The sequence below is a fragment of the Maylandia zebra genome, linkage group LG7 (genome assembly GCF_041146795.1).
Source record: "Maylandia zebra isolate NMK-2024a linkage group LG7, Mzebra_GT3a, whole genome shotgun sequence".
Taxonomy (NCBI): Eukaryota; Metazoa; Chordata; class Actinopteri; order Cichliformes; family Cichlidae; genus Maylandia; species Maylandia zebra.
Genome location: NC_135173.1, coordinates 2,203,226 through 2,230,000, shown reverse-complemented (window position 1 = coordinate 2,230,000; position 26,775 = coordinate 2,203,226). Strand labels below are relative to the sequence as shown.

At 41.0% G+C, this 26,775-nt stretch overlaps 1 protein-coding gene across 2 annotated transcripts in view; it reads right to left on the bottom strand.

The window, feature by feature from the left end:
- The window catches only part of LOC101486372 (cadherin 13, H-cadherin (heart)), a 212,847-nt gene extending 186,894 nt beyond the window's left edge, over nt 1-25,953 (bottom strand). For both annotated transcript variants that reach the window (XM_014410718.3, XM_012923828.5), the window contains exon 1: nt 25,804-25,953. In XM_014410718.3, coding sequence (XP_014266204.2) covers nt 25,804-25,917 — 114 coding nt within the window. In that variant the 5' untranslated portion in view covers nt 25,918-25,953. The remainder of the gene's footprint in view (nt 1-25,803) is intronic.
- Nucleotides 25,954-26,775: the final 822 nt, after the last annotated feature.

Here is a 26,775-nt window from a genome sequence, read left to right as displayed (position 1 = left end):
GTTTTTTTCATTTAAGTCTTTAGATGAAATGTACTCTGCTAAAACATAAACTGAGGTGAAACATGACCATCTATGTTCACTTTACAGAAGTTACATCCTTGTTTGGTTATTTTCAGTTTCATGTACGGAGAAAGTCAACTCAGTTTCACACAAGTCTTTCTTGCACTTAATTGTTATTACTGACAAGAAGTATTTGACTTGGATGAGTAGCTGCACTGATGCCAAAACACATTATGTACAGACTACACTGGAATCTTTCCACTTAATCGGCTACATGTAAAAACACTAAAAGTACCAGCGTCAAATTAATTTGGATGGCTTAGTGTGATGACCATGAAAAAAAACATAATTAATAAATTTTTAATAAAATTGTAGAGGACTCAGTTTTATGCTTTGTTCTTTGTGCTTTTATTTTCCCCTCCCGTCTTACAGGTGCTCGTCGATGTGGGGCATCGGGTATTCGTCCAACTGTGACCCCTCGTTCACCTTTCGGTAGGCGACACATCTGTCTTTACCACAAGAACTACTACTCTGGCCCCAACTCATCTCGTTCTTTAACCAGGCTCAGCTCCACAGTTTTATCATACTTAATCCGCACCAACAACTGGGTGGGTTTTTCGTGCTTGTGAGTGTCGCGACTCCCTCTGTACTGTCCCTAATCAATTCAAAATGTGGGAATGTCTGTGCAGCTACAGGGCACGCAGTTTGACCATCTATTTCAATCACTTAGTCAAAGATTGAGTGTAGCGTGTCATCAAGAGTCTGTTCTAGTGGAAAATCTGTGGAGTGGGTTACTGGGACTGACAGCACCTCCAGTAAAGGCCCCACCATCCCCTCCTCCACAGTCATATTCAGACAACCCTGCATCAACGCTGAATGCAGCACCAACTCTGGATGTCCCTACCAATCGTGAACACGCCTCCACACACTGGGTTCATTAATCTACTGAACCCTGGCCAATTCATTCCCAAAATTAAGGGGTGTGTCCACCCCAGGCTAACCCTGGCCTTCAGTTTATGCGTTTTCTCTGATGCTTAATTTCCACTGGCACTAGAGGATACAGTGGAACCCCGACTTACGAATACCCCATTTAACGAAAAATTCAAGTTACGAAGGCACTTAACGGCAATATTTCTGCCCGTGTTACGGCAAAATGCCCACGTAACGAAATCTGCTGGCTCTGATTGGCTGAGCCCAGAGTGCCTACAATGCCCACAATGCCTTCCGAATCATGTGACAACCCCCTTGGCTTTCGTACTTGCGCTTCGCTGTTCCACTTGAACAACGTATTGTTGTTGCAGTTAGCAATTAGCCTATAGCCTATCGTTCACTCAAAAGGATGCTTCGACCCTCGGGAACGAATTAATTTCATAAGTCGGGGTTCCGCTGTATTTGTGAAAATCCCCATATAGGCACCTAACCTCCAACCACTCTGCCTAGAAATATCCACCTGGATGAACAAGGGTTTGGTGGACCAGGGTCTGAATGTAGCCCGAGTCCACCAGCCGGTGAGCCCTCCACAAACTGTTCCAGGGCCCCGTTGTTTAGCAGCTGAATCTGCAACCGCCTGGCTGCAGCCGCCCTGCAGAGGTGAAGGGCCGGTCCTACTGCAACATCCGCCCCTTGCCCCCCTTGCTAATGACAACCCCAAAGGAGGTCTTCACCCTGGCATTGTAGGCCTCTCCCAACAGCAATGTCAACAAACAGAGGACCCACTCCTCCAGCCACCGGAAAGGCTCTGCCCTGGCTTCAAAGACCTCTAACAAACCCTGGGGGTCAAGAATCATCTACAGGCGGCGCAACAGTGGTCCCTCGGAGGAACCAGACCAAGCGATGAGGTTTTCCAACACCTCCGTCTGCCACTCAGCCTGGTCCTGCAGCACTTCCAGTTGTTTACGGATGCACTGCCTCCTTCTCCTGTTGCATCACCAGAATCTCAGCCAGTGCCTGAGCCGGCTGCCTGGGTTGGGGCTTCGACATGCAGCCAGACTTCAGGTCTACTGTTGAAGGTCTAGCACAACTCTGTTTTATGCTCGTGTTGTTTGTGCTTTTATTTTCCACTCCTGCACAGTCATGATTGCTTTTCAGCAACTTTCTTGCACCCAGTGATTGACAGTCTGCTTTCATTTCTGCTCCTGTTGTTATTCTGTCAGCTGATCCGACTTGTCCTCTTTCTGGCCCCGATGACTACTGAAATAGGGAAGGTGTGATTAGATGATGTTCATAAGCTGTGGTGTTCACGTGGTGTCAACCTTCCCCTAAAACCAGACCCCGAACCCACTGCTCTACTCCTCCTCTGCACCCACCAACCACACCCTGCCAGAAAAACCTGAGTAGGCAACTGCTGTCTCTCTTTTTCCTCTTATGAAAGGTTTTCTCAGCAATGTTCTCTTTTGTTTACTGCAGTTAGACAAATTAATGGCTGAGAAACAATGTGGGCCTTTTTTTATCCACTAACTGCATATGTGGCACATTTGAATACAATGAATTGACTAGTAAAACTAATATGTCTACAGCCTGCATCCCAAACTGCACTTCGGGGAGCCTGCGACTGAACATATAATGATATTTCCTTTTAGGATTAGTTGTGATATAATCTAAGCATGCAGTCTTTTTAAATCATGTCAGCAGATGAGCCTGTACCCATGAGGTCTGCAGTTTTTATTCTTTAAAGGTACTATGTGTAATTATCTCATTTCTATCTAAATCTCTAAAGAGGCTAAAGAGATCTGTTCACTTCCTGTATTACTGATGCTGGGCTGGAGAGAAAGTGAGTCAAAGACTTCTCCTCTATCTCTAGCATGACATTATCAGCCTTTCTTCTTCCTATCAGCAATGCATGGCATCACACAACCTCCCTATCAAGGGTCATCCCACTACTCTCTTGCTATCTTATTCCACCGACTTCCTCCTCCTTTGTCCTTCTATCTCTCTATCACCATAATGCCTAGAGCATATATTTTAATGGGCATAAATGCAGCTGAACTAAGTGTTTTAGGTGTAAGGGGCCTAATAGCTTCATATCTTCCTTCTGCTGTGAGAATGTACCATGGGAGGCTTTCCTTGAGAGGGACCATTTCCACCTCTAGCTTCATCATTAGATGAGATTCAGCGCTTTTGCATGATGATCTCCACACATGTGACTTCATCCTATCCATAGAGCGGCTCGCAGAGAGGTTCACACATACTTAGAGCCAAACTATTTGGCCAAGTTAAGAACTTCGGGACGTACACGTAAAATGAGTTGCCTCCGGATGCCAACGAGCAAACTGTATCTCCACGACTTCAGTTACTCACGCAGACACTTAGATACACACATTAATACATGTGCACAGTGTAGGATTTCATCTCAGCGTGTCTGAGCTCTAATGAGAACATAAGCTGTGAGGTGTCTATGCAGAGTTAGATCATTTGAATGTATTATCACACCAACAGCACAGCAATAACCTGTTTAACAGAAGGAGGGAAACGATAATCAAACACATACTGCCACATAAAAAAGGATGTCTTTCAAACAAAGCCAGCCTACAACTGCTGATTTACACAACTTTATTTGATCCACGCAGAAGCTACTGCTTATGCAACGTGCAGATATCTTAACTCTGCTCTCCCACAGCAAACTGTACTTTTTTATGACCAGAGACTAGAAAACTGTATAATGACAGACGCAATGAGGAGATACAGCTTCACAGGAAATTAACGAAAATATTGAAAAACGTATTTTTTTAAGATTAGTAAAATTGAAATGGAGGAAAAGGCAAATCCAGCTGTACTGTAATTTCTTAAATGATATTAAATGTTCCTCAAAACATTTAACATAAAAGAGAAACATTAGTGAGTGTATATGCAGACAGACAGTAAGTCATTTATATATAAATATTCCCGCTCGCCCCTGCGGGTGGTCCCTCCTTCAAGCTCGATCCTCTACCAGAGGCCTGGGAGCTTGAGGGTCCTGCACAGTATCTTATCTGCTCCTAGACAGAGATCTCGGATGTTGTTCCTGGGATCTGCTGGAGCCACTCGATCAGCTCGGGAGTCACTGGGATCACCGTTACCTTCACCCTCCGCATCTTATCGAGCTCTTCTCCGAGTCCTTGGTACTTCTCCAGTTTCTCGTGTTCCTTCTTCCCGATGTTGCTGTCATTCCGTATCGCTACGTCGATCACTACGGCCGTCTTCTTCTGTTTGTCCACCACCGTTATGTCTGGTTGGTTAACCATCACTATTTCACCATTTTGTCCGTCTGTATCTGGAAGTCCCACAGGATCTTAGCTCAGTCATTCTCCACCACCCTTGGGGGCGTCTCCCATTTTGACCCCAGGACTTCCAGGCCATTCAGCACAGATGTTCCTGTACTCTATGGCGGCCACTTGGTTATGGCGTTCCATGTATGCCCTGCCTGCTAGCAGCTTGCACCCTGCTGTTATGTGCTGGATTGTCTCATCTTTACACAGCCTGCACCTGGGGTCTGCCGGATGTGATAGACCCCAGCCTCTATGGATCTTGTACTTAGTTCCTGTGCTGCCATGATTAGTGGCTCTGCGCCATCCATCCATCCATCCATCCGTCTAGAATATATATATGTCAACCTTAAAAAATATATTTAAAAATGACTTAACTGAATTACTGTCCATCTGCATATATTTTGACTAACTTCTCTGTTAGCATAAACCAAAAAGGTTACTAAACTGTAGAAACTGTAAACAATGAATATGATGCAGTGCAGGTTGTATATGCTATGGAACTGGGTCAGAGAGAAAAAATAACAGCAGCTCTGTGTTTTGATGCATTGAACCAAAAAAACAAAAACAAACCTTTCCTATCTTGCAGGATTGAGTAACAGTAGCATGTGTAGCATTTTCTTTCCACTCATTTTGGCAGTGCTAATACTACTGCTGGGTCACCTCTAAAAGCTATTTCCTTACAATCGCATTAAAAAATCCTCAGTGCTCAAAGTCCTTAATGTCTGGAAGCTTGCGGATCCACTCCTGTGGTGCCTTCCTCTTCCTCTTCACGACTGTGTTTAGAAAGACTGCAGAGAAAATGTGTTTATCATTTTGCTTGACATGTGGGAATCTTTGAAATACTGTAATACTTTTGAGACCCAACCGGCTTCCAGCAAATTGCACATACGAGATATACTGTACACACCGCCATCATCAGTCACTCCTCCCTACAGGGAACTGGGAATTCCAAACAATAACAGTAAAAAAAGAAATGAAGGTGGTGGTTAAAACTGAACAGGAGACTGCATAATATATACTTATTAAGTACTTGGATGCTTCATTCAGCAACAACAGACTTGTCAGAGTCATTACATCCCTCACACAGATTAACTCTAACTTCTGCTCAAAAAGCAGATGCTTCTTTGTCCTCTTTCAGCCCAGTATTGAAAATTAACATGTGTGCAAGATGAGATACGTAATTTCATTTACTGCTCAGGGCGAATTAGCAGAGATGGCTCCTGATGCCAGTCAGTAAGGGTACTGATAATAACTTTGTGATGATTGCCTCTGCGCTCGTGACTCTATCAAGTTTGAGATTGTGTCAGAACAAGTCGAACATGACGCAGAGCTGAGATGATTAGCACACAGAAACAACGGCATTTGTCCCCTTGGAGTGGTCTCGATTTGTATGGAGATCAACTAAATGTCTGAATAAAGGTTGCATTTATTTGTTACTCGAGTGTTCGTCATCAAACTATTCACCACAAATATACAGAGGTTTGTTTATCCTAAATTAAAGGGATATTAAAGGAATTTTCTAATCCATGTAAGGGTTTGAAATGTAGCGCCATCCTTTTGAGCGTGGAAAGGACTTTATTGGATGCCATTATTCAACACAGATGAGCGTGATACTGAGTAACCAGAACTCAGCTTGTTTGAAACTAGTGGGATTGATGTGTTAGATTGGACTCTTGCATCATTCCAGTCGTTAAAACATCAAATCAGGGAATATCTTTTGGATGGAGAGTGTTCACTCTCTCCTGTAGACTTATAGAGGCTTTAAATATGTTCAATATGTCCTTTAGCTTTTACAAAACTGTTAAATCACTTTTGTTGCTTTGCTTTGTTGGTGTTTTGTTGATACGACGGTATCCCCCGCATACATCTGTAACTGGAATATTTAAATGTGCATTTAATTCTGGAATTCTCTGGTTTGTGTGCATGCAAATATCAAATATTCCTTTTCTTTTTACTAAATACGGAGGTCTTTGTGACGTAGTCGTATAGGCTGAGGTGTGAACTAAAGCCCCAGCCAATTTGACACACGGTTTATTGTGGAGGAAGCACAGGAGAAGGTAGATGAGCTGAGGTAGTTTCATCACAACCTTAAACACAGACAAGAATAGGAAGAGTGAAAAGGAAAGTGCTGAAAGGCACCGAGTCATGCATATGGAAGTGCCTCTGCTGACTTCCACTGCCATTGCCTCATTTCACATTCATCTCCTCCTGAGCCATTCAAGTAGCCCTCCCTTTGCTGAGGAGGTGAATTCAAAGGGTCTCTGCCTCGCCTGCCATTTTCTTAAGATCCCAGTGAAACTGCTCTGCTGTAGCTGGAAGATGAATAGCACCCTGCGCCTCCCAAACAGTCCTGTGGCTCAGCCTTCATCAGTGGGTTTCACTCCACCCCGGTCGTGGCCTAACACAGACAGACCACAGGTGGGAGAACTTTCCCACCCCCACACTTTCCCCATGTTCAGCTTTCAACAAAGCAAACAGGCGTGTTCTGATCACTGAATCTTGCAGAATTTATTAGTGAATGAAATCGAGCACTGCAATGACACACGCCTGGCCTACGAGGGGAAAACACAGCTGGGGCTCGATGGTTGGTGGGTGCTGTCGTCCAGGTGTGCAAACTAAGAGAAGAGATTAAACCTGAGATTTAGTGTGCAGGGTGATAAAAATACGCTGTTTAGTTTAAGGTATTTATTTCATATTGCTGTTTATTTCTAACTGAACGTCCACATTAAAGTTCTCGAGCTTTAAACTTGATAAACATTAAAGCGGTTTTAGTAACGTGTGACAACAGGTTGCATGAAGAAAAGCAGAGCAACGTCTAAGATACAGAAAACTGCAACATAGTTTGCTGCCCCGTTAAACCTGTTTCACAACACAGCCAGTTTTCAAATAATATAGCATCATTGAAACGTGCTCATTTTGAATTATGTTCAAGAGATGTGGAAGCTTATATTTAAGAGAGAAATATTTATTTGTGAACCAGTTTTTGGTACATCTCTATCCATCTAGCTTCTTCATTATCGTTATTCATCTTTTTGGTTTTGTATTTTCTCTTCTTCTCACAAGTTAAAGCTAACCTGTCGCTCCAGTAGCAACGCTACACTTTCAGTTAAGAGAAAAATACGTCGCAATAGATCGCAATAACAATAAAGTTCATACATGCTTCAGCAAATTGGCCCACTCTCCTCACACACTGACATTTTTCAAATGGTTCACAAAACAATTTCCTGCGTGTTGAACTTCTGAATCTTCTGGTGAATTTCAAAGACGTTACATTATAAAAGAGTCATTATCTACAGGCAGCATTGCTTTGAATGGTGCATCAGGGCAGCTGCTCCAAAGTGCACTAATGTCAGCAGCATTTCTAGAAGGGCAGTACTTGACGCCTTGCATACTATTGCTTTGCAGAGCTGCTGACAAAGATATGGAATATTTTATTATCTAAATATCAACTGGTACACAATAAATGTTTGATATTTAAAAAAATACATCTCTCTTTGACTGTCATAACAGGATTACCGTAATTGTCGGGCTATAAGCCGCTACTTTTTGCACAAGCTTTGAACCCTGCGGCTTTTAGTCAGGTGCGCTTTGTAGTCCTGGAAATACGGTACATATTTATACAGTTCCTAATAGCCTTAAGGTCATCACGATCTAGTGAGATGAGATGCAGTGTCACACTCGAATAGAAAAATACTTTAAAAATCGTGATGTGACTGATATACGACAGCATTCTCATACCGACGATGTGTCACACATAGTGACGCGAAAGGTACCCCTCCGCGTCCTTATGAAACGCTCTGGAACTCTAACCTTAACTATAACCTTAGATTTATAGATTCATTCCAACCCGCTCTCATGCCTCGGAGCGCGTAACATAGCGACGTTTTGGGATGAGAACATTTTGGATACACGTATCTTTATCACCAAAAAACAAATCAAACGTATAGATGTGGCAGAGACAGGCAACAACTACATCCAGGTTAGGAGTCCATTAAATCACGCGGACGAGAATGAGCAGAAACATCAGTGATGCAGCAGCTCGTCTGGCTCACGCTGCAAACCAGTTCACATGTGAAACAACAAATGTGACCTTGACTTTGACCTTGAGCACAACGTGGATAAAGACTCACTGAATGATCACTGTGTTTAAATAAATTCTGTCCAATACTGTAGAAGATGGAATGATTCTTGTGATTCTTGAACGGACAACAGACGCCTCAATAAGCCGATCGGCTCGTCTGCTGAGTGACCTAAAAATGTTAAAGTGGTCTCTAGCACTCACATATTCTTTTGGAATATTGGATTGTGTTAGGTGGATTTCTTTTTGCGCTCTCTAATCCCAAAGTCACTGATATGAAATGTTCATCATTACATCAAAAGAAAAGAGGCCCTTGGAATGGAAAAGAAGATATAAATAGATGGTCTTTGGAGGGAGGAAAATTGAATGAAAGATGGAAGGTGAAAAAGAGTAGGGGAGTTAAAAGTATAGAGAAGATACAAAATGATAGAAATGATCTTTCATTCAGCTTGCCGTCTGGCAAGATAAAAAATAATCCTGCTTCTGAAAGGCACTGAAAGAGTCACAAAGGCTCTCCCTGGTGTATAGTGGTACAAAACACCCCCCTCGTATAAGGTATAATTCAATTTCCTTTTGTCTGGCACTCAAGGTACTGTTTGAAGAGCCAGTGGAAAACTAGGCTTACCTGTCTTCTACTATGACTATCAGTGTTTTTATAAGGTTTTATAAAATCCTAATAGAAGAGATTTGGGTCACGTGCAGTCAGATCTGATATGAACTACACACAGATGTGTGCAATTAATCAAGAAATTAAAAGTTCAAGAAATTACTTCTTTTTCTTCTTGTATAAATATTTATATGTCCAAATCTTTCTGCCCTAGAAGAAGAACAGCTCAAATAAACACTGTCAGGTTGATATTGCCACCTCATTTATGTCAAACTTGCAACAATTTTATACAAGCAATTCCCTGCATATGAAAAATATGCAAAATATGCTTCTTTAGTACACAGTAAAGAATGTAAAAGAGTGAGATTCTCACATTTTTTCACCTAAAAGTGAGCAAAGAACCAGTGAAAATATGCGACTTGCAGTGCCACCTGACCTCCTAACACAGAGAGTATTCACAATGTAAAGACCAGGAGGAAATCATGTGTTTCGGTATTGCAGGTTTATCACTGTGTGAGATCATATCACTGACATGTGTTTAGTAATTAGCATCACACAAGTTTTAATTCATTTCCCCCAATTTCATGATGCACTGCAAAGCATCATCACTTAGTTACAGTGAGTGAAGAAGAACCTCTGAGTGCAGCATCCTTGGCCTGCTGCAGTATGGAGGGTTCAGGGTCACCCAGCTGATTCTAACTAATATTAATGATGGGATTTAATAACATTTGGCTGTCATGAAGTGAGCAAAGTATTTTAATTTTAGATGCCCTATAATTCTTAGCACTGACTTCTGTATTTACTTTTCTCTCTCCCTCAGGACAGATTTAAATAGCTTTGTGACCCTAATAAGTCGATTTGCATTAAAAAATGGAATATATAGTGTCAGCAATTCGAGTCAATAATACAGAGTGTTTCTGTCTAAAGTATCTACAGATGAAAGCGAAGTTGCCCTGTTACTAAAGTAGAGTGCATTAGGGGTTGTGTCATGTGGCTCAGCAGGCGACAGACAGGCTGAATTAGCCGAGGTAATGCCTGAGGCTCAGCAACAGGCCACTCGATGTTTAATCAGGTTATCTGGGAGAAGGGGCACAGCAGCATGTCTGCAGGGGTTTACGGGGATTTCTGGGTGGACAGCGGGATAGTGACAGAATCCTCAGTGTTGAATGATCCCGACCCGGGGGAAGGCTTGGAAACAAGAAAAAATATTGAAAACTTTGAAGAGCGTCTTTCTTCTTTTTTTCAGCTTATTTAAAGTTTGCTTCCATTTGAAGCTACATCTGGAAAACTAATTATTAAAAACAACCTTCAAAATGGACCGTTTCCTCTTTTATTTGTGAAATGGGAGGAACATCTTGGAAACGAAGCTAACGAGACAAACATGCATGTGTAAGAACAACTTACAGACCACGGGCATTATCAGCAAAGTGCAACGGTGTGTGAGCCTGTTGCTTGAAAGCTCCGGGGTTATATTTCTTAAAGGTAAGTGCTATTATGGCAGCTAGAGGTTTGTTTGCTCTGAGATGGTTAGAGTGGTGTTAGCAGTGTGTATGTGTGTCCTTTATCGCTTGCCCACATACAGGGACTAAGTGCACATCAGGCCTGTTTTCCTGTGTGCAGGGCAGCGTATCCTGCTCTCCAAAGCCCAGAAAATTACAGTCCAGCCAAGCAGAAAACAGGAGTGGGATTTGGACAACAAGCTTCACCTGTCTCAAACCACAGGCTCATAAACTTACCCTTACTGTAAATGAGAAAGGCATTAGATTGCTGTATGAAACAGCAGTGTATAGGTCTGTATGTATGTGCATTTTATAGAGTAGAACATGAAAGACTCAGTATGTATTTCTTTATGAACTGAGAAATAGCTGCAGAGACACAGTCAGAGGACAAGCTATGTGAAGGGGCATAAATATATATATTAGGGGTGCAACGATACTCGTATTGATATTGAACCGTTCGATACAGTGCTTTCGGTTCGGTACGCATATGTATCGAACAATACAACATTTTTAAATTTATTTGATCAACTTTCCTTCTGACGATGCTGTCTGTGTTGAGCGCTCAGTGGATCTGTGTTCGACTACTCCGCCTAGGCTGCACTGTTGAGCACAGATCCACTGAGCGCAGTGCAAGCTAGCAAGACAGAAGCTAAGCTCGTGGCAACATGGCAAATTGAACCTCCCCCACCCTCATTCAGATCTGGCCTTTGGTTTTCATGTGACGTATGACCCTGAAGGTAAGCGCGTCATGGACAAAAGTAAAACAGTATGTGGGATGTGCCACGCAATGCTCAATTACATGTTGGGAACTCGTGCGTTAGCGTTAGCGAAGCAGACAAAAACAACAAGCACGCATGCTACAAACTTTACCCGAGTCATTTAGACAGCTGTTAGCACAGGATTCTCCTTATGGGGACCTGATATGTTTAATATGCTGCTGAGAATATAGCCCAGAAGAAGCGTATAGTAGAGCTTTTATTTTGGAAAGAGACGTTTCTCTGTAATAAACTCTTTTTTCCAAAGATGAGCGATTCCTCAATCAGATATATTTATTTATTTTATTACTTTGTTGTTTCAGCAACATTAAATTTAAAAAACTGTACTTTTCAGTTAAAATATATATTTATAATTTTAATAAATGACAAATTAAAAAAGCATGAACACTTTTTTGTATCGAAAAAATATCGAACTGTGACACCAAAGTATCGAACCGAACCGTGAATTTTGTGTATCGTTGCACCCCTAATATATATATATACATCTATATCTATCTATCTATAGATAGATATAGATGTATATTCACACACATCCTTTCTACATCCTAACTACATAAAATCTGCAGAGAGGTCCAACATGTATGACCTAATTAAGCATGTTAAAACTGTCTTTCATAGCACATCGTGAGCCTTTTTCATTCTAAATCTTTTCATCTTGCTCTTTTTATGGTGGCGTGGTTTACTACATTATTGTGCCTTATTAATAATAATGGATTGGATTTATATAGCGCTTTTCAAGGCACCCAAAGCGCTTTACAATTCCACTATTCATTCACTCTCGCATTCACACACTGGTGGAGGCAGCTACGGTTGTAGCCACAGCTGCCCTGGGGCAGACTGACGGAAGCGAGGCTGCCATATCGCACCATCGGCCCCTCTGGCCAACACCAGTAGGCGGTAGGTGAAGTGTCTTGCCCAAGGACACAACGACCAGGACAGAGAGCCTGGGGATCGAACCACCGACCTTCTGGTTACAGATACGCTTCCCGAACCCCCTGAGCCACGGTCGCGTCATTGACATTTGACAGTGGATCTCGACAGTGCAGCCTAGGCGGATAAGTCGAACGCAGATCCACTGAGCGCTCAACACAAAGTTTTGTATTGTTCGATACATATGCGTACCGCATTTATTGACAAATCACAATTAACATTTGTAGATTCATAGCTGAGCACATTTTTTCTCCACCATGGAAAATGTTACACAATGGATGATAACCCATACATGAATCTAAAAAGGAGCCATGTTTCTGTTTGGGTGATTCAGGCATGGCAACCAAGAATTCCTGGTGATTCTTACACAACATGCAAACTGATGACCCCGTTTAATTGGTATGTACAACGAGAGGTATAATCAGTATTTCAAAAATCAATTGAAATAGACAGAAGTGAAAGGTTTTATTTAAAGGCATAAGCCAGTCACATAGTAAATAGTAATATAGTAATAGCGGACTGCTCCTTTAAACACACTTCATCTTTTTATGTAAAATTTTAAAAGGTCACAACATTCACTCAACGGTCGGCTTCATTCCCGTCCTATGAACTCTTAAAACACTGACTTGTTTGATTGTAGCTTAGGCTCTGTGTGGTGTCTAATATGTATGAAAGACCATGATGATCGTTGAAGACATACATAAAAAAAGAGCAAAAATATCCAAAATGCATATAACGCAGAAAGAAATGTCCACAGAGAGCAGCATTCATATGTAGGAGTACAGAAAAACACGCACCAACACACACAAGGTCAAATGTTTGAGCTTTCACCTAGTCATAGATCGCTCACCTCAGCAACATGCTGAATTAATCAAAGTTTCTCGCTCTCATTCTGACACCTTAGCAGAAGAAAACAGCCCCAGTGAGCAGGTATCAGCCAAAAGAACAGATAGAGAGGGAAGCAGTGACTGTAAAATTTGATTAAACAACAAAACCATGTAGACATTCATGTGATCAGCACTTTGTGGTGAGAGGTATGGGGATCAAATCTTGCAAAGTCACTAAATTAGCAAATTGCGGGAATTATGAATGTCTGCAAAAAATGAAAAGCCTTAAGCAATTTACTGCTCACAATGAATTTTAATATCTATCAATGAAAAATGCTTTAACTAGCATCTTTGTGCTGCATGTGTTTCATGTCTGAAGACGGGATTACTGAATGTGTGGAAAACCGGAGGAACGGTGGAATTACAAGCAGTGGGGAAACACATGTGAGGAACTTTACGGACTGAGGAGAAAACGGCAAGGTGCCAAGAGACCTTTTATCCCCCCGCCTCGCCACACGCATGTACGGCAATGCTAAGTTCCATGCTAGCGGTGAAATATTCGGCTTCCTGGCACGAGTCATGTGACTGAGTAACTGTTCAGGCCAAAGCGCAAAAACAGTATCAATGAATTTATTTTTGGAGACGCTGTGGCGGTTTTACAATGCCCATGTCATACCCGCTCACCGGCGCCGCAGAATCGCCTTCTGGACAAATGTTCTTTCAACTTTGGGAACAGGTGGTAGTCACTGGGTGTGAAGTCCGGACAGTAGGGTGAGTGGGTGATGAAGTTCCCTTGCAGGAAAGCGAAAGTTTGACAGGCGACAGGCGACGTGTGGACCAAAGGGGGTATTGTTGGTTGACTTTCTGCCTGTTGGGACCACAATAAATGCTGACAGTACTGTGAAACACTGGAACAACTCAGAAGGGTATTTCAGAACAGGAGAAGAGGAATACTGAGAAAGGGAGTAAGCATTCTTCACGACACCGTGCGTCCACACGCTGCCCATCAAACTGTCGCAAACAACATTTGTGCAGAAGGCGATTCTGCGGCGGCGGCGAGCAGGTATAACATGGGCATTGTAAAACTGCCAGCGTCTACAAAAATGCACCGACCGAAATGGCAATTATGTAAAAAAATAAATAAGTCGCCAAGCTTTAAAATGATGTAAATATTATTGAAAATTTGCTTGTATTTCTAAAGAGAAAAAAGAGACAGTGAGAGTACAGGCACAGGCCACGTACACAGAGCGACGGCGAGGCAGGGAGCTGTAATAAAAAGTGAAGAAATGGGCAAAAACAGAAAAAACCCACAGCATCTGGCTGTTTCCAATTATACTGGTAACTGTAAAGCTGAATGCAGAATTTGTAAAATGAAAATATGAACCTGCAGAGACATCTAAGAACCGCTCATCCATCCGTGCAGCTGGAGGAGAGCGTGCCCTCTCTGCTCCAGCTGCTATCCACTGACCCTGGACAAGTGTCCTGTTTTGAGCAAAGTACTTCTGCTGCAGCATCAACTGACTTGCCAAAAACTGCAGGTATACTGCAGCCTTCTGTAACTCAAACCAAAATAAGCACATTACAGAACAAATGACTGCAGCCAAACACAAAGGTGGTGATGATGAAGATGACAGCCAATGGCGAGCCATTTTCTACTGTGGAGGACAAAACATCTGAAACTTTTGTGCCGGCCTTAAAATCTGTACATGTTCTCCCCTGTAGACGTAGTAAGGGCTTTTATGGAAACACTAGTTGCTTACCGACACACAAACCATTCATATTTGCCTAATTAGGCGAAAACTGAAAGTAGTGAGTGATACTAAATTAAAAGCAATAAGAGATGTCTTTTCTAAGGAAGCTGAGCCAAAAGAGCAGAGTCTTTGAAGAGACTCCCATCGCTAGTAGATATTGTTTGAAACGTCTTTGGCTTGAAATTCAAGTACACTGTTTGTAATTTCGATACAATGAAACTTGGCTTTAAACTTCATTTTGTGGTGTGAATGTAATCCAACCTCAATCAAAACCAGGTACCAGATGTGTGTTCCAAGTTTGAGCTAAAACATGTCCCACGAACACGAATGCTTTGGATTCTTGATGTGAGAGGGTACCATGGATGTGCAAAGTTCTGTATTTCCTTATTTGGGCATGCCCCAGACATTTCTGACCAATCAGCAGACTGAACATTGACACATTCTGGTTTGTTTGGAATTCACTTGGACTTTTTTCTGTGTGAAAGCAAACCAGAGAACAGGAAAAAGCTACAAGTCTGCGACTAATCGTCAGGTTTGGACCAGAGCAAACAGACTATAGGTGCGAAAATGCCCTGAGACTCAGCGAGGGTGTATTTTGCTGCTACAATACATCATCTTAAACTGGTCATGCGATTTGGACAGGCCAGCATGTCTGTCATGAGAGTTAAGTCACTTCCTTTTTTGGTGGCTTTCTGTCTGCTGTGTGTTGTATTTAGTTTTACTTCCTTTGTCTCATTGTCTGATTTGTTTCAGCTGTTCTTCATTCCCCACGTTTCCTCTTTCCCTGGTAGCTCTTTTGCATATTTAGCCTTGCTCTTGTGTTCTTTCTCTGATTGTCTGAATCTTCCCATCTGTGTTATCTACCTGTTTCTGAGAGATTTGGGGTTTGGTTCCCTTTGGTTTCTGGAGCCATTTAATATCTTTCAATATGTTTATTTTGCTTAGGAAGGTTCATAACTTAGTGACGTGTCCTGGAAGTATCCACGTCAAGAGCTGTATGAATTCTCCTGATGCTTAGGAAAGGAGATAAAATGCTTCTTGTATTTTATAGGCTAGGATACTCTGGAGCATCCTTCATCACAGGAGAGGAGAAAATGCTGTCGCATTATTCATAGCAATGGTCTGTCTGGTCATTCATGAAAACCAAACTTACAAAGTGCTGCGTATTATGTAAATGTTAATTAGAACTCAATTTTCATTCCATAGCCTGCTAAAATGTTTTGAATTTTCAACAACAGGATGTTAAACACTGCTGAACTTTGAACATCACACAGCTGTAAAAAGCAACAATCTGCTTGTTGCTGAGTTATTGTCTTGAATAAACAACATAGATTTATGTAACATTTCTATTTCTATTTCATTTCTAACATTTTATTTTCTGTATAATTGAGCTGAGGTTATTAATCCAATCCAATTTTATTTATAAAGCACTTTAAAATACCCAGCACAGGAACAAAGTGCTGTACAGAAAATAAGTTAAAACAACAGAATAACAGAAAGCAGCAAAATAAATAAATAAAACATCAAATTAAAACAGCCCTATATTAAAACAAAAACAAGATAAAACGGCATTGAATCACCTAAAAACAACTGAAATAAAAATAAAAACCAACATCTCATGTGGTGTCAAAGGTCAGGGTAAAGAGGCGGGTTTTCAAGAGTGACTTAAAAACAGATAAGGACTGGCCTGTCTGATCTCTAAAGGAAGCTCGTTCCACAGTTTTCGGATTATGATGAAGTGTGTAGGATAAGTTTTGACCTTGAGTCAGCTTCGGTCACAGAAACATAAATGAGTTAGTTAGTTAAATATAACAGTTAATTGCTGGAAGTTAAATATAAGAAAGTCAAATGTATTGAATTTTATAGATACTGGGATAGATTTACCGAACAGGGTAAACGCTGAACACCTTGTATTATTTATCATCTATGAACTATGACCTTTGAACTGTTCTTTTAGATGTTTTCTGTCAAAATCGATTTGTTACAGTTACCCATGAGAAAACACCAGCAAATAATAAAATGATGCAAAAGGACACAAAATGTAATGTAAGTTGAAAAAGTCCAACAGAAATAGAAACAGGATACAACAGGAGTTACCTGAAACAAAATCCCCACACATAGTGGAAAAGAAACGAAACAAAATGCCACAAAATACAATGGAACCGTTTTCACTGACACATTAATGTGAAGAAAAAGCTGCAGACGTGTCACCAAAACATGCGCAGTGTTAGGACGCCTGGGCGACCCGAGTTATATTTAGTACTCCTGGTGTTTAGTTCTTCGTTGTGCTTTGTGTCTCGTCGGCTCAGTTATGTTTACACGTCTGTTCTTTCCCCGTCTCATCTGTGCCCGTCTGCGTCTCAGCGTATGTTGCGTTACTTCCTGTTTTACTTTGGTAGTTTCCTGTCGGTGTGTGTTCTGTTTTGCTTCTCCCCTGTGTCGGCTGTGCGATTAGTTTCCCTCCTGAGCTTCATTCCCTCGTCTTGCATTTACTGTCTGTGTTTTTGTCTGTTCGCTGTGTTCTCCCTCATCCCTCGCTGCGTTTCGCCTGTTTTTCTATCTTGTTTACTTTAATGTATATTTCCAGTTTAGTTTTGTATTTCCTAGCTTCCAGCAATAAGGTCGAGAGTTTTGAGTCCATCTTTGCCTCTGCGAGTCTGCATTTGGGCTCCTTGCTACCAGCCACACACAGCAAACCTGACAGTGAGACACACTTAAAAGAAGCAGATGATTCTCTGGTGTTGTGAGGGAGAAACACTGTGAGTTTTACTTCATCTGATACTATGGATACATGTTTGGTATTAGCCGTTTACTTTGCAGCTTGATGTAATCCTCTGTACTTCAACTGATGAAGGTTTCTCGTTCCTAGACTATGACGCTGACGTGCCCGTGTCTTCTCCACTTGCATGGACACGGCTCTCATACTAAAAGCAATTTCAACACTTGGACTCAACCTCAGATATGCTGTCTGCTTAATTTATTGTGGAATTACAAGGAAATGTAAATGCTTGGCAGTCAATTATCCAATTATATTAGAGCATCTGAAACTATTAAATGTAGGTATAGACTAAATATAAACATTAAAAAACGTAAATATTTAATGCAGTAATCTCAGTAAAATCTTTAATAAAAATTGTGTGTCCTTGAAACTTGTTTGATTTGGAGGCAAAATTACAAACGTTTGCTCAAATATTAATGATGCTTATGTGTAAGTTCAATGAGGAAGCTCTGTAGTCATGTATCTGTCTGCTTCCACATGTTTGGTGGCTAATCTAAGCTTTGCATCACTTCCACTTTCCCACGGTGCCAAACCCACTGGGACATCACTGGTTTAGTCTTCTTCAGGCCAATCAGCCTCCACTCTGTGTACTAGAAATCTCACCTGTCCTTCTCCTTTGCAAATTCCTTCATGCAACCCACCTCCTCCACATCTCTGCGTCTCCCATGTTACTCAGGCTTCATCCAAGCCTCCATCTTTATCTCCACTACCAGCGTCTAGACGCCGGGGTCCTTCCCTAGTTCCCATGGCCGCAGTGATTCTGTTCTGCTGTGAAGGGCCACTGGATTTATTAAATTCTGCATATCAGTAAATCATGTTTGGTTCCTTCTAATGAGCTCTCCTTATTGAAATGGACCTACTGTAAAATCTGAAAAGTTTATCAACACTGTACACACAGTTTAGAATAGTTTGCAAAGTGAACTAACACTAAACGAAGAAAATGTGTGGACCCAAAAGCAGACACGGGAGAGAGGAAACTAAGCGAGCTGTTTATTAGGTTGATGGCAAACTGGAGAACAACTAACAACTAACCTGAAACCTAAACTGGGAAAAACTAAAACATGAAAACTGACATGACATAAACAGAACCTGAAGCTTAAGAGTAAAATCTGAGTCGAGACTCATAGAAACTTGTAGCCAGAAAAACAGAGGAAGATAGAGGACGTAAATACAAAGAAGAGTAGACGAGGAAAAACCTGGGGAAACACAGCTGCCATGAATGAACATGACGCCACAGGGGAAGCAAAACTTAACACACCGAACATGGAAACAAGACTTTCAAAAGAAAACAGGAAACGTAATGGAGCGTAGGCTTGACCATTAGAACATGGAGCACGCAGACATTAAATCTCTGAGCAGACATGGAACACAGGAGCTGTGTCCCAAAACGTCGGCTGCATCCTTCGGAGGACCCGGCCCACGTAGACCGCGAAGGCCGGGTCCTCCGAAGACCGAGAAGGCCGGAAGTGCGAGGCTGTGAAATGGGACGGTCTAGCCTTCAGATTAGCGTCACCGCTGTCTCAGTGGAGTTTAATAAACTTTAATAAAATTATTCAGCTGTGTGAAAATCCCAGAGGAACCCACCTGATGGATTAATAAAGTTTTATTTAATCTAATAATCTAATAATTTTGATCTCAGCCAAACTGATTTACTCCGGAACAAATAAAACACAGAAAAAGCCAAACAATAACATTTTTAAGTTATCCGAGTGACTTATATCATGTTTAACCTGAGTAGCGAAAAAGCGGGGGTCTGAAAACGACGAAGCCGGGAGTCCGCTGCTCTCGCCGGCTGGAGTGACCATTGAACCCCCGGCTAGCTATCGAGCTAGTGGGTAACAGACGTCTCCAAAAACGTCAGCGCACTTTTGCAAATATGCGATGTCTTGATAAACCGAGCAGATATTTGAAGTTTACACAGCTACTTTCTCACCTGAAAATATGTTAAAAGTTTATTTTGTGGCCCAGAAAGATTAATAAGAGTAATATTAAAACTTAGTAGCAGCCGCCATTGTTGGCAGCTGAAATTTGGCTGGGCCGCGCTATGAATTCTGGGATATGGTGTGCCACGAAGGACACACCCGACCCATCCTTCAAATTCGGGGAAATGAAGGACGTATTTGTCGGCCGCATTTGAAGGAGTCGACGAATTGGGACAGCCTTCGTCGCCTGGCTGTGACGTAATCGGCCTTCAAATGCAGCCTCCGAAGGATGCAGCCGACGTTTTGGGACACAGCTACGGAGAGACTAAAGCACTGGCGTGACTGAAAGTAGAACATGGAGGACAGGAAAAGACTCAGGAGACAGAAGAAACATAAACTAGACTAAAACTCAACCAAGACAAACTAATAATAATAGCAGAACTTCACATATTTCAATATAACATAAGAAATCAAAAATACAAAATATACTGAAAATGCTGGGTTGCAGACCCATCCTGACAGAAAAGCAAGACAAAAAGTTAAAAGTGATTTACAGTAAAGTAAAATGATTCACAGACGTCTTATCTGTGAAATTATGAGTAAATATGGGGGGAAACACTTAGCTTGATTTATACCTGTTGACAATTCCACAAAACTGTTTTGAGACAGCTTTGTAGAGCTCTTGAAAGCTGAGATATTTCTAAATCTAAATTTCAAATTAGCTGTCACCTCAAATCTCAGCCATTCTAGAGTTGAGATGGATCCATACAGCTTCTTCTCAGTAAGCCCCCCTTTGTCACTGTGTTCGCTGCCTTGACAGACCCAATATAAGGAGCAAAATGTGGTGGCATTATATGTGCTGTCAGGAGCATACCCCTTTCTACATCACGACACAGGTTGGAGTTCTGAGGCAAACATCCAGCCAACAAGTTATTAGCATTTTTTTATTTGTGCACTTTTTTAAACAATTAGAACCGACGTTGTGCAGCGAACGCCACTAAACTTTTACATAAATAAATGTGTGCAGCACTACTTTCTTTTCGTACTTTAAATTTCAGCTTCTCCAAGGTAAGCACGAAGAAAAGACTCGGCACACTTATTGTTGCAATGACCTGTATTACTGTGGGTCATCCTTCCACCGGTGTAAACAAGACTGTTATTTATCTCTTCACGTTCTCTCCTTCCTCTGTTCTAAGCCAATTAGAGCTCTTACTCGCCGCTATCAACCCGACACAAGCTTGTCATAATTGCAGCGATAAGCCTCGCACTCCTCCCTCTCTCCCATCCGCTCTGTTTTCCATCTCATTAACATTCATTTTCACCCTAATTGAGCTTAATAAGAAAATAATGTTTGACATTAAATCCTTGTGAACATGTGCCCCAGCTGATCACTGCGTCTGTTTGTTCTTTCACAGCAAATATTTTACTTTGTCAGGGGTTTGTTTGCTTGCCTTGCTCGGCTGTGCGCCTGCTGTAACAGCCTACTTAGAATTCCCACTTTCCATTTGCTTTGCGCTGACCTCTTGCCGTCGTTATGCTGAAGTTAGACTCTACTTTCCTTAAACGTCTTCATCAAGTTTTGCTTAGTTTGGACTTTTGCTTGCAACAGTGGCTGCATCCATAAATTCCCAAGATAAAGCATCCAAAACACTGACCACTGCATTTAGACACTGTGCCAGTCAACTTCATCGATTTTATTTTTCTCAAAGCCTGTGGCAATACTTTTTTGATATACTGTGACCTTGTGGGTGGGTACAGCATTTTTTCCCAAAGTAATCAATGATCATTATACAGCCAAATAGAAAGGAGACTGGGAGAAGGAAGCTGAAGCATGAGGTGTGTTCAATACAACCCTGGATGTCTGTAGAACAAAACATTGATTGTATTCCTTATATTGCTAACAATGATGGTTAAATAACAGTTCACACCTCATATATACTGGATAGTTTACCAGAGGACATGTATTGAACAGCAATAAGCTGCAGAGACATGAGATTGAGATAAAAAGTCATGTATATGAGGAGATTTACTCTGAGGAGAGAAAATCAACCACTTTCCAGACGTAGCTGAATGGAGCTTCATCATGTCTATTGATGGAGAACAGCTTTAGCCTAAATATCACTTCAAAAACTAACAAACAAACAATCAAAACGGCTGATTTACCTTTGAAATTATAGATTTTTTTTGCCACTTGGTGGAAGCAGAACATATACAGTACTGTGCAAAAGTTTTAGGTAGGTGTGGAAAAAATGCTGTAAACAAAGAGTGCTTTCAGAAATATAAACGATTGGTTATTGGCCCCAAATGTATTCTGCAGCAGGACAACGACCCAAACATACAGCCAACGTCATTAAGTGCTATCCTCAGCATGAAGAAGAACAAGAAGTCCTGGAAGTGATGGTACGACCCCCACAGAGCCCTGATCTCAACATCATCGTGTGTCTGGGATCAGAGACAGAAGGATGTGAGCAAGCCGACATCCACAGAAGATCTGTGCTTAGTTCTCCAAGATGTTTGGAACGACCTACCAGCCGAGCTCCTTCAAAAACTGTCTAGAAGAAGGCAAAGAGTGGTCGCACCAAACATTGATGTGATTTAGATTCTCCTTTGCTCCTCCTCTGCATTGTTGATTGATGATAATAAACGATTAACACTTCCATTCATGAAAGCTTTCTGTGTTTACAGCATTTTCCCCTCACCTGCCTAAACCTTTGCAAACTATACACATATATAGCCCTGTGCAAAGGTTATTTGGGATTTCTAAATTAAAAGTAACTTATATTTGACACTTTCAGTTCAGATCTAGTTCAGGTGTTTAATATGGCCATCATATTACTCCCCGTCGTTCTGTTTGGGTACACATAATAAGAAATATGCTTGTATACTAATCCAAAGCACTGAAAGGTAAAGTGTTAGTCCTGTAGTTGTAACTCCAGGCTAGCAACCCCTTTCAAATAAAATTAATCACGTGAATCATGTGAAGCCACATTAATTCCAACATATTAAAAACAGCAGATATAATATATAGATTCATTTTACATATGAAATGGCTTCCATTTGTTCGCTTTACTTTGCCTATAAAATGTATTTGGAGAAATCGTGATTTTAATCTACCGCTGAATATTTCATGTTTCATTCCCATGAAGCCATTAGCTACAATGGGAAAGGCGACACCCTTAATGAATGTGACTAGGAGAGACTGTGACAGCCAGCGGGGACTACAAAAGTCTTCAGCACTGGACAAGTGATAATAAAACCAGACTGAATTTAATAGCAGACTCTTGTACTGTACAAATGTACTTGTTTTAAAATCTCCTCATTACAACAAAATAAATGAAAGCAAGTTATGATGTAGGCTTGGCTGGAAAAACAACAGGAAGAGGAAACGTGTGTGCTCAGGCGCGTGTGCTGATGCCCAGCCTGACTCAGTCTTGGCTTCAGCTATAACAATTATCAAGCTGGAAATAACAATCATTAGTGATGACCCAGATGCAATGAAAGGCAGAATTTATATTAGAGGCTTTTTCACTTCTAGAATTTGAAATAATGACATATTAGACTGGATCAGGTTTTTATTATCACTAAGATATTAAACCATTGACGGACGTTTCCAATTAGATGTTTGACCATATTATGACACTGTGAATGCAAAGGTAGCGTTTGGTAGGTTGGAAAATATTCATTTTGGGTCAGCAGTCAGGTACATACTGTTAGGATGGCTTTAACCACACCTAATGTAGTTGGAGTGGTTAAAGCCGTCCTTAATCTGCTCTGTGGGTAAGAGCTCTCTGACTCTAAGGGTCTGCAAATTAACCAAGCAGAAACCTCTGAACCGAATGAAGCGCCAAGAACTGCAGTTCTAGAAAGAAAACTTAAAACTATCTGTAAAAGTATTTAAAACAAACAAAAACAAAGTTTCCTCCTTTTAATGAGCTGCACAGGAATGGGATTTTTGAATATCTGCTTTTTATCATTTTGTTTTATTTTGCTTTGCCGATAACTAAAGATAGGTGTGCACACTCCAGCACTTCAACTTCGTTCCCAAATGTAACAATTTCTGACCGAAACAAAATAAAAAATAACACAACACAACAAAGTACTACTGTTGGGACTTCTTCTAGGTGTGGACGCCTGAAACCAGCGGTGACTACAGAGGTCTATAAACCAAAGCCATGACTTGATGATGGTACAGCACGTTAAGTCTCAGCCCTACATGTCTGTAGATTATAGATTACAGTCACATGATCTCTGTTTTCTTGCACCTCCCAATTCAATTGCATAAACAACTAAACAAGACACTCAACTCTGTCACCTGTAGCGCCTGCAGGCTGCCGTTTACCTCAGCTTTGTGCAAGGAGCTTGATGGAGTCGATGGAGTCGGTGGAGTGATAATGAGGTGAGCTGAGGGAATCCTGCTCCTTTCCATCTGTGAGCGCTGTTGTTCGCTGGCGTCGGTGAAACTTTCTTTGAAGCAGATCTAACTTTGTCGGACTTGGACACTTTGCAATGAAACTTATACGATGTGAGAATGTAATCAAACTGCTCGTCAGAGGGAAAGTTTGATTTTTAAGACGTTTAATCATTAACTGGTGTAATGTTAGCTTAGAGAGCAGTGCAGAGGATGAGGACACGATGAGAAAGATGATGAGGAAAATTTGCGTGGGCAAATCACGTATGTCATTTGAAAGAGCTATTAGTGATCTTTAAATTAAAAGTAACTTGTAAGTGTTACTATAGCCAAATACATAAACACAGATATGCAGAGCAACGATGTCCATCTCAGCCACTGGTTTCAAGATGGCAGGGTAACAACAACCAGTGTATTTTTAATTTTACGTTTAGAAGAATGAATCAATTTTCTAGAAGAAACCATCACACACTAATCAATAATACGTACAGCATCATTTTTTCTATTAAATAACCTCAAAGATTTACCTTTAAAGCTGCTTTATAAAGTCATGAAGAAGCAGCATCTACGTGAGGCAAGAAAATCACTCAAGGATCAGTCAGCTGCTTTTGGAAAAACACTTTCTTAATAACACTAAGATCACAGTTTCCTGCTTAATAAATCAGATTTTCTAATAGCGTGTGAATACTGTCCACAGTTAACTTCAGCTCCTCTATTAAAAAGCGACACTAATTATTAAACAGTGTTTGAATGTGGTGCTGACTCCACATCTTCATACTTTAAAAAAATACATCATTATTATTCATGAAAATGTAAGGCCTTCCCATTTTCCATACTTTCTGTTACCGTCTCATCTGAGTCCTTCACATTAGTCACCGTGCCATCACGTGTCTCTGCTGAGCGTCTCCATCCTGAATACAATACCATTTTCTTTTAATGGAAAATGTCCCTGGATATTTATTCGCTGCTCTGCTTCTTCTTTTCAACACAGTTTCTGTCGTCTTCCACAGAGTTTAACGTACAAACTTTTGTTGGACCCAAAAACTTTATTTCACTGAGCTATTAAATCAAAAACTGTAAGTTAAGAGAGGTTGTTTTAAAGCTGCTGCTTTGTGGGTTTTTGTACAGTAACACATATTTGGTCATTTTGCCTCTGTACACCACCACTACTATTTAAAAAAAAAGTATTGCATTCACCGACACATATTTATTCACAGCGCTCAATTACAGTGGAAACCATGTGGAGTGGTAAAGCTAACAATCTGGTATGTTCCTAAATGCATAAATAGAGCAGATACCTCAGCAACACCAGAACACCTGAAAGGCTTGATGGCCGAACGATTTCCCTGAAAACAACTTCATAACATCGAGTCTCAAACATTCCCAAGGAGGAAGCTGCGTCATCGTCACAGTCTACAACAACAAGGCATCAGCATGACTGTCAATAACAGATGCATGCAGGCACAAACCACTGGTTACACTCAAGAACATCTGAAAGACACCCAGTTGAACACCCTCACTTATGCCTGATTTCAGAAAACAGGATAAGATCAATTGACTTAAAACGCAGAGCTTCTCTGCCAGTGTCTTCTTTTCCTTTCTAAGGGAGATGGCTTTCGTTAGGCTGAAACCCCCCAGGGCAGAAACACTAGTGGACACCTCAAACAGACTCTAACGTTCTTTTAACATAAAAGAAACCTCAAACTTCTGACTGATGGCACGAACTGCCTGAATACAAAGACCATCCAAATACCACCAACACCAATAATAATTATTCTGATATTTTTTTATTTTTGTATGTTTCCAGGTGTCAGTGTGACACTAAAGAAACCTTTATTTGAACTATTGAAACGTATTAATAACTTGAGAACAAAAGAGAAATATGGAAAGTGACAGTTAATGTGTGGAGGAGTCTGTGAATCAGTGAAACAATGAAAAAGTGATAACCACCAGATCTGAACACGGCTCAAACACATGCTGACCTGGTAGGAGTCTGTGGCCTCACGGTCCACTGAGCGGCTGACTGACACGGCTCCTGAATTCATGTCAATGGTGAAGAGACCTTTGGGATCCTGGTCAGCACCGGGGCCTGTCATTCGGAATATTTGTTCCCTTGGCTCCCCCGTTGAAATCAGCTGCAGACATATGGACACACACACATATTCATTCTAGTAAAAGAAGCTTACAGAGGCTTCAATGGTGATGCAAATCCCTGATAACTACCAATTAAAATTTTATAACAGACTTTGATTTAATTTCATCAGTTGGTAAATTCATCTCATCTGAAACAAGAAATTTCACATCATTTCCCTGAGCACTGGAGGCCTGCTGGGACTGCTTGCACATGCATCATCAGATTCCAGTGATATAAGTGGAACAGTTCAATAATTCATATAAAGAACAGTTTTTCTTAATAATTAAGTGAAAATGTTATTGTTTTGTTGCTTTTATCATTGTTGTAATTTAGGTCACAGGAAAAAGGTTTTGAACTAAACGCTAAATTAAACACTGTGAACAAAGCAGTGATGCTTTTCAGGAATTCTGCCAATCTAGTTGGCTCACGGTTCTTTTTTCTGAGGCGGGAATGATCTGACCCCGGTGCTTTTTGGATAGAGGCACTCACATGAGTCTGTCATAGCCAGCAGCATGAGCGGGTACCCCAGGAACAGGAACAGGCCGGTGCAGAAAAAGAAAAACAGACAGAACAAAGCATTTTAGTAACAAATTTAGCAACAGTTACTAAAGCTCCTGAAAGGGCAAAAAGTGAGAGATTATCTGGATTACACACTATTATAACTAAACACCACCTTCATCGTCAATATATCAAATGAGGAATAAATACAATAAAATATAATATATTAAAAAAATATAATAAAAAGGAATAAATTAGCATATTTTTCGGACCATAAGGCTTTTATCGAGTGGAAAAAAGTTTGCGTTCATCCTCCAGCTTC